The sequence below is a fragment of the Octodon degus genome, unplaced genomic scaffold (genome assembly GCF_000260255.1).
Source record: "Octodon degus isolate 3935 unplaced genomic scaffold, OctDeg1.0 scaffold00043, whole genome shotgun sequence".
NCBI lineage: Eukaryota > Metazoa > Chordata > Mammalia > Rodentia > Octodontidae > Octodon > Octodon degus.
Genome location: NW_004524619.1, coordinates 5857877 through 5867037, shown reverse-complemented (window position 1 = coordinate 5867037; position 9161 = coordinate 5857877). Strand labels below are relative to the sequence as shown.

The 9161-nt window shown below is 50.4% G+C and overlaps 1 protein-coding gene across 1 annotated transcript in view; it reads right to left on the bottom strand.

The window, feature by feature from the left end:
• Positions 1-6352, bottom strand: part of Il17rd (interleukin 17 receptor D) — a gene marked incomplete at its 3' end in the record, with an annotated part of 72936 nt that extends 66584 nt beyond the window's left edge. Inside the window, exon 1 of the mRNA XM_023715725.1 lies at positions 6194-6352. Coding sequence (XP_023571493.1) covers positions 6194-6319 — 126 coding nt within the window. The remainder of the gene's footprint in view (positions 1-6193) is intronic.
• Positions 6353-9161: the final 2809 nt, after the last annotated feature.

The window sequence follows — 9161 nt, the reverse complement described above, 5'->3', positions numbered from 1 at the left end:
AAAAAAAAAAAAAAAAAAAAAAGCAAAACAAAACAAAGGTATTACTTGGGAAAGGAGAGAGTCTCTCCAGATATTCTTCGTATTGTTCAGGCTACAAACTTGTGTGAATGTACAGAATCTAAAGGGAAATCAACCCAGTGTGGTTTTCTATGAACAGGCTTCAAGTCCTTGCCAGACATCCAAAAGTGTGCAGTTCACACCAAGAAATCCCGTGGATCCAATTGGCTTACTTGCCTTACCTACGTAACAGAAATGCTCTAATTTCTGATTTTACATTTCTTTGGTATATAAAACACAAAAAAGTACCCATTTATGCATTCAGAATTCCAAGTGAGAATTATACCAACAGGCTAAACTTTGAACACGATAAGGAGTGCGCCTTCGGAAGACTTGCCCTCGCTAGCTTTAATCTGCAGCAAGACTATCTGCTTCAATAGGATGTGATCACTCTAGGGCTTGTGTCTTTTCAATCAGCTGGTGGCCCTGCCGGGTTTAGAGTGGCAGAGGGGAAGTGGCCTGTGGTTAAACAGAGGAAATACCAAGGCATTTTAACAGAGCAAACAGTCTCTTTACTTCCCACCGGGAAGAGCTTCAAAGGCCCTGGGCCCCAAAAGGAGACAATGTGTTGCAGGGCCATCAGTCACCTAATTGTGTGTCAGGCTCATTCAGAAAGTCCCAGCAGCCAAGACAAACACTGCCCAGGAGGACAATGCCTCCCACTGGCTGGGCAAGTCTGGCCGGCTGGAGACCGCAGTGGCACCAGCAGACAGCCTTAGGGCTTTCCAGGGCAGGAGACCCCCTACATCTGGAGGAAAGGTAAACCAGTCAACAGTCTGGCTGCTAGGATGATAGCAGAGGGGTCTACTCCAGGGGTGCTAGACCTACTCCAGCCTGACAGCCTCGGGCGGGGGGAACCTGAGCCCCTACCCTCATTCAGTACTTACAGAGTGGGGGTGGGACCCAAGCTCCCAGAAGCCTGGAAACCCATCCATCATAGGCAGGTTCGGAGGTAGCAGGAATGAAAGAGGACAATAAAACTGTTGATGGAGTGGTCCCAGCAGCGGCGGACATCTGCTGAGGCACAGTATGTGAAAAGTTCAGAGACAGAGAAGGAAACAGGGCTAGGGGGAGGGGGATTACAGGCCAAATGAAACATGACCAATATCCAACTTAAAGACGTAGAAGCACGAGTCGCTATTTCCTTTGTAGGGAAACTGTTGTGACAAGGTTTGAACTCTGCTCTATGGTTGCCAGAGACAGTATTCCAGACAAGCCTGACAGCCTGGGAAGGAATGGGGGAAAGTGTGGAGCCCCTCACTCCAGGCCTCCTTGCCCACCCCAGGCCCTCCCACCCAAGCCAGGGTCCTAGTCCTCCCACCTGGCCAGTCTGACCCCTTCTATTGGTCAGGGCCCTATCAAAGCTGAACTCTCTACCAAACCCTAAAGCACTTTAAATGGCTCAAATCTATCTTCTCTCCCTCTTCTGTTTAGAAAGCCCTGTCTGCTAAAGTAACAAGTCCATCACGGAGACAGCACCAGAATACTCCAAGAAGCTGCTTAAAATGCCAATTCCTGGGCTCTGCCTCGTTCTCATGCTGATCCTACCACCCTTGAATTTGTATCTCAGCAAGCTCCTGAGGCAATGCTGATGCTGAAAACTCCTATCACTTTGGAAAGAAAACATACAATAAGCAGCACTCGATCTCATTCATGCAGTTGTATCCCAGAATTCTAAGTAGCACAAGCAAGGTGTGGTAGTGCACGCCTGCAGTCCCAGCACTTGGAAGGCTGAGGAAGGGCTGCCTGACTTCCCCGCCAGCCTGGGCTACAACAGTGAGCTCAAGGCCAGTCTGAACTACATAGTGACCCTGCCTCAAAAAAAAAAAGGAAATGCCCCAGATATTGCAGGGATTTGGGGAAGGGTAGATAGAAGAAGGTGGGGAGAGAGAAGGCTCCCCAAGAAAGATGGACAAAGGCCAATAAAGGTCCAAATTAAGTAGGCAAAATAAAAAGATCTCTGAAAAATGTAGCACTCAACACAGAGCTGAACAATTTTTAGCTGAGAACTCTGCAAGGCACGCTGAGCACCTGAGAGATGGACGGTATGGCCACAGAGCAGGCAGGGCAGACGCAGGACCAGGAACCAAGCGGTGCTGCTGCAAGTGAATGAAAATGCATCCAACGCAGAATCAAATAAACACGCCTGGGCCCACAGCCAAGCACAACTCTTGGACTGGACTTTTATCAGGAAACCTAAATTTTAACCAGCTGGAACTTCTTTTTTCCAAGTACTACCCTACTCCTTCCCACCTTTTGAGATGAAATATTTGCCTTAAATGGGAAGCTTGCACTTCACTGTAGAGATGATGCCAGCATTCTGTCTTCCTGAACTGCTGAAAGCTTGGCTCAGCCTTTGGGGAGTCATAGAAATTGTACTTCAGGAGTAACAAACCAGAGAAGGTACACCCCATGTTAGGTAAGGAGGCAAAAAAATGTCCCTTCATCCCTACCCATGCAGGAAAAGCCACCCACTAAAAATCCGTGGGAGTGGATGCCTAAGTTCTTGTTCCATAAATAGGCTTCTCAACAAGACAAGGCTCTCAGAAGACAAGCTGGGAGAAGCCAGGAATCTCAAGGCAAGTGACTGATACAATTACAGTTACACATCACAAACAAAAACATTCTGCTATCAAGAGCCAGTGGACATGAGGGGGCCAGCCCCTCTGGAAATTTGACAAATTGTTGCTTCTTTGAGCAAGCGAGCAGTATTTATTCAAAGAGTAACTTTACCTGGCAAGGGCCCTAAGAGATTTTCTTTTCTGTTGGTTGAGGAAGTGTGCCCATAACTCATTTCTAAAACACTGAGCTGTGTTCAAGATAGTATCAGTCTAGTAATTGCCCCAAGAATAATGGAGGAGGTTGTGAAACCCGACTACTTAAACCAAGCCAGCTCCCGGCTCCTCTGAGCAGCTTGGAAGGGTCTGTTTGCAGAGCCGCCTGGGGGATGGGGGTGGCAGCCACCTCACAAATCCTGGGAAAAAGCCCATTCCTACAAGGACAAGGGCTCCTGGAACAAACGCTTCCTGGAGATCAAGGGGTCTCACAGCTGCTCTCTAGCTCCCACGTACTGCCCCTCCTTCAGGGCTGGCTTTGGCACCACGTAATCCCTTCTCTTAGGTTCTGAGTGAAACTTAAAGACTCACAAAGCCCTCTCCTGGGGAGATACCTGGGCAGGGGTCTAAGCACATGCCTGGCAAGCACAAAGATCCAGGTTCAATCCCCAGTACCACTTGACCTGCCAGAGTCCAAGCCACCAAAAAATCGGGCACAGTGGCCCAAACCTATAATCCCAGAGCTGGGGAGGATGAGGCAGGAGGATCACTACAAATCCGAGGTGTTTAGCAAGAACCTGTACCAAATAAATAAAGATTTTTTAATTTTTTTAAATGAATTTAGGTCAGGGTATTCAGGGTATACAATTATACAATTATTCAGGGTATACAATATACAGTGTGTCACTACTAGATCTGGCTGGTAGGGATTCTCCCATTTTTTTCAGCCCTGCCCAGTCTCAATAGCTATCTCATTGCACCCCCGGGGCTGGGCCTGCCCCAGGCTGCTGTGCTCTAGTCTGCAGAGCTGTCTGGCCAGCCCTAAATGTTTTTAAAAAGAAGCCCTCTCTCCTATGAAGGGTGTGTTATACATTACCAACCCTATCCTCTTTATGTCTGCACATACACAGCTAGACTGGAAGAAAGCTCAGGCTGAAGCCAACAGCTGCACACTAAGTGCCTGCTCTATGGCCGGGAATCTGATACCAATCACATACCCAAGTCCCTGTACACCACTACTTAATGGAGACTGATGACAAAGCAACATCTGGGATACCTTCCCTAGGGAGATGGCAGTGGGAAAGGCTTCACGCAGGAAGGGATACCTGGAACAGAGGGGTGAAGCTAAGGTGTAAAGAGAAGGAACAAAGAAAGGTGCAGAGGCCTGCTGGGGGGAGGATACAGGAATGAGGTACAGAGAACTCTCACCCCACTTCTTAAAATCTATCACTTAATACTGGATTTAGCAGGAGTGCTTCGGGGTTTAACTGGATGCACAGAGATACAGGGCTCCAGTTTCTGAAGCTACTAAGAAACTAAAGACAGAGTGAGCACATACCAACTACACAGCCGATTAAGAACTAAAGCGCAAGGCCCTTTATGAGAAAGTAAAGCAAAGGGCACAGCAGTTTGGGTGGGTCTCCCTGAAGTGTGGTCACCTGAGCTGAGGCCAAGCAGGAGATCCTCAGGGGAGGAAAGGACACCCCAAAAGGAGGGGAACAGGGGGGAGGGGGAGGAGTTAGCAGCAAGGGGGGGGGATGAGGCTGGTAGCAAAGTGGGGGAGCAGGTATATAAAGAGGGTGGAAAATGGGTCCATGGATGTACCAGGCTGGGAAAAGCCTGGACCTGGCACACGGCCCTGCAGTGCCCAAACTCACCCAGAAAATCACCTGAAAGGAGGGGAGGTGGAGGAAGAAGGAAAGTCTGCACCCAAGTGTGAGGGTGAGCAGCCTGGGCTGGGAGGCACCAGTTCTGCAGGGGTGTAGTTCTGGAGATGGTACGCTCAGAGGTGCAGAGAACAAAGCCATCAGCTTGGCCTCTATAGGACACTACCATACCACAGCATCCAAACCTCACAAGCTGAGAACAGGAAGCCAGTCAGGCAACTGCATAGGACCAGCTACTGGAGGAAGTCACAGGAAAACTCAGAAGCAGACGGCTGTGATACTGTTAGCTAGTCAAAAGTCAAATTCAGTCTAGGTGTAAAATACTTCTAACAGGCAACCTCAAAAGAATATACTATCTATTAAAAATATAAACCAGACGGTGGTACATGCCTGTAATCCCAGCATTGGGGAAGCTGAGGCAGGAAGATCACCCTAAATTCAAGACCAGCCTGGGCTACATAGTGACTTCAGGGCCAGCCAGAAATACACAGCAAGACCCTCAAAAAGAAATAAAAATGAAAATGAAAGAGCAGTGATGTTTTACTGCAGTGGAAAAAAAAAAAAAAGTGATGTTATCACATTATCCGAAGTGTCAGAGCCTTAGGTCATAGTATTCACGAAGGCAGAGGGAGGGAGCAAGTATACCGCTACTCCCTCTAAGCATCCCTGCTGCTTGGTCCACACATGGTTTTCTGGGCTGCATTTCTCTGAAATGGGGGCAAATGCGCTGCAGGCACTACTAGCCCGTGCCCCTAAGAGGGCGTCCTGTCTTAGGTCTTGGCCGGCGAGGCAGTTTACAGCCTCCCAGAAGAAGCAGATCGTCTTAGCCTAAGCAAACTAGCCTATAACCATCCCAGACCTAGGGGAAGCTGGATGTGCTCCATCTCCCACTTTCCAGTTGAGAAAACAGGCGCTAGGCGCCCAGGAGTGGGGCTGAAGTCAAGTCTCCGGCTACAGGGATCTCTCCACGAACAGAGGCGTGAGCGCCTGCCTAAGGCGAGGACTGCCCAGGCCCTCTCCGCACACCCCACCCCACGGCCCCGTCCCTCAGACAACGTCAGAGCTGACCCCGTCCCGGGGCGAGGAGCCCAAGTTCATGGAGAAGCGTGGACCTTTCTCCGGCCCGGTCTTTGGCTCCTGGCCGAACTCCCCTCGCTCCGGCCGCGAACACCACCCTCAACTCCGGGCGGGCGGCTGGGGACGACGGGGGAACCACGCGCAAGAGTAAAGAGGAGCGCAGAGGCGAAGTTTCTGTCAACCAGGAGCCCCCGGCCGGCCGGTGGGAGTGGGGTGACGGTCCCAGCCCGCGGGAACAAAGCGACCCCGCGAGGGGGTGCGCCTTCTCGGCGCTCCAGGTCCCCGCCCCGCTGTCCCGCACCCTCGCACGGCTGCGGCTGCAGGACGCCGAGAAGGGCCCGCCGCGATGCGCCCCCTTCCGCACAGCCCGGGGTGCCGGCAGGACGCGCAGCCGGGGTCTCTGGCCGGGAACAAAGCGTGGGGCGCCGCGCCGCGCCCCCCCTCGGGAACTGGCCCCGGCCCTTGGCGCCCTCATTAGCAACACAAAGCCAAGGGTCGAGGGCCCCCAAACCCGCCAGGCGGCGGACGCGCGCCCGGGGAGCGCAGCACAGCGCCGCCCTCGCACCTGTGCGCCCCGCGACTCCGGAGACCGCGAGGAACCCGCGGTCCTCGCCTTACCCGCCAGCCGCAGGTGTCGGCGCCCCTCGCGCGCCCAGAGCCGCCCGCAGCCACCGCCAGCTGCGAGCCGTTGAGGCAGGCGTTGACAGTGAAGAAGACCGAGCAGAGCTGCAGCCACGGAGCCATGGCCGTGCGCTCGCCCAGCCCGGCCCTGCTCTGCGCCGGGTCGCCCGCAGCTGGCCACCTCGAGCGGGCGGGGACGGCTGCACGAGCTGACCGCACCGAGCCTGCGCGGCCGGCCCGCGCCCCGCCCCTTTCCTCCGAGACCCGCCCCCAGCTTCAATTCTGAAGTCCCGGCCCCGCCCCTCTAGCCTGGCCCGCCCACTGGGCCCCACCTCTTTGGCCTCTGCTAGGCTGTCGGTGGGTCTGGCAGCTGCAGACCCCACCAACGCAGTCACCTCTGTTCAAAAGTTTTGTTTCAACCCGGTGTGGTGGTGCAGGCGCAAAATCCCAGCTCCCGGGAGGATGAGGCAGGAAAATTGCTGTGATTCGTTGTTGTTGTTGTTTTCTTTTTTCTTTGCAGAACAGGCGATTGAACTCAGACCCTTGCACTTGCCAGGGAAGCACTTATTCCACTGAGCCAGCTCCCTGGCGAATTGCTGTGATTTCGAGGCCAGGCTGAACTACATAGCGAGACTCTGTCTCACAGACAGACACAAAACGTTTTGCACTTGCTTAAAAAGAAATTTAAAATTATAAAAACAGCATTACTGGCATGCACTTTGCAAATACCTCACAAGCATTTAAGGCACAGCTAAGCAAGAGCACCGGGCTCCCTGGCACTACCTGTTACCTATGTAACTCTCAGTGTGCTTCCATAAGCTTGTTGTAAGCCACCTGCACACTGTCAAGAATGAAATCAAATGCCATATTCCAAAAATCAAAGTTTTGTTTGACGTTGGGGGGCTTGTCTGTTTTTTGGTTTTGGGGTTTTTTGTTTTGTTTTTTTTTTTTTGCCCCGCAGCCCGCTTAAAGAACTGAGCTAAAGGGCAGGCCCCCGGCTTGTCTGTTTTTAACACAGGAGCTGATGTAGCCCAGGCTGGCCTTCTGCCTTAATCCAGTTAAGATCTGCGATTACAAATATCTAACATCACATCTGGTTTAAGGGATTTAAATATGTATATATATATTTGTTACAGGGCCTCGCTACGAAGCTCTGACTGGTAGTGATCCTCCTGCCTCAGCCTCCCCAGTGCTAAGATTACAGGCATGGGCCATCAAGTTTCGGGGCCACAAAGCAGGCGATACTGGGGATTAAACCAGGGTCCCTGACGCTTGCTAGGCAGACGCCTAGTCCGCAGAGCTATCTACCCAGACGAGATTTTTGTTTTTTAATTTAAAGAATTTGTTAAAAAGAAAAAGAAAAAGGGGCCGGGGAGATGGCCCAGTAGGATAAGCGCTTGACTGGCAAACGCAAGGATCTGAGTTCAATCCCCGGTTCCGCCAAAAAAAAAAAAAAGAAAAAGAAAAAAACTAAAGGATTTGTTCAAATGATGTTTACTCCAAACAAAAATTAGGAGAAAATCAATAATTTTCATGGAGGGCAGGCCATGGTCTCGTTTTGGAGGAGTTGCAGAGTAATCTAGAAGAGGTAAAGGCATTAGAGGGCTGGCCAAATAGCTCAGCAGATTAAAGCTGCCTGCTTAGGTAGATGCAGGGGGTGGGTGGTGTTCAGTCCCCAGGCCTGCCCAGCGGAGCGCTGAGACAGTGATTGACACTGGGTGTGGTGGTGCGTGCCTGTAATCCCAGCACTTGGGAGGCTGTAAACAAGAGGATCACTACAAATCCAATCTAGTAGTGAGACCCTGAACACACTGTAGACCCTTCCTAAATACAGAAGAAAAAAAAAAGAGGTAAACACATGGCTGGCAAAGGCTACTAGGAAGAGTACGTGATGCCCTGACAGCTGGAAAATCCAAGATTGAAACAGAAATAAAGAATAAGCTGCAACAAAAACTTCTTGGCAACGAAAAACCAGCTGCTGTGGTTGCTCCCATCACAACAGGATACACAGTGAAGATCTGTAATTATGATGGGATCAGTGAGATAAGTTTGTGAAAATCTGCATGACCTTAACTTGAGTTCATCAAGTTCCTGCTGAGGATGTACAGATACATTTCCTTTGAACTCAGGGCCTGGCGCTTGCCAGGCAGGCACTTAAGCTGCTGAGCTATCTCCCCAGCCTAGGTGCATTTTACAGAGAGGTCATTTGATCTTTTGGTAAAGAATCTAAATGGGAAGAATTAATCTATGATTGTGAACAATCTCTTGAAACCCATCTCAGTGGAAGGCAGTTAAAAAAAAAGTCAATACTGATACAGTTCTCTTGTGTAGAAAGAAAGCAGAGAACACTCAATGGGAATACTTCACTCAGGTTGAAAAGGAGTGCAAAGAGAAAGAAAAGCCCTCCTATGATGCCGAGGCAGAGCCTAGAGAGGGATGAATGAATGTTCTAAAGAAGATTTATGAAGATGGAGATGATGCTATGACGCAAACCATTAATAATGGCCTGGGTGGACTCGAGAGAGAGGCAAGCCAAAGGAGATTCAGAATTTTAAAACTTTTTTTTTTTTTTCAGAACCAAGGATTGAACTTAGGCCCTTGCACTTGCCAGGGAAGCACTTATTCCACTGAGCTATCTCCCCAGCCCTGGAATTTTAAGACTTTAAAGTCCTTTTTAAAACTATGATTCAGGGGCTAGGGAGATGGCTCAGTAGGATAAATGCTTCCCCAGCAAACGAAGGGTCCGAGTTCAATCCCCAGTTCCACCAAAAAAAGAAAACTATGATTCAGAAACCCTGGTATTTCCAATAAGGGAATGTTGGTGAGCTGCACATAGGAATTTGACAGATAGCTACAATGTCTTCACAGTAAAGGCAGTGAATTCTCCATTTCTTACTGGAGGATTTCTTTAAATAAGATGCATATTAAGTACTTCCTCCAAAGATGGTTTCATTAGTATCCTGGT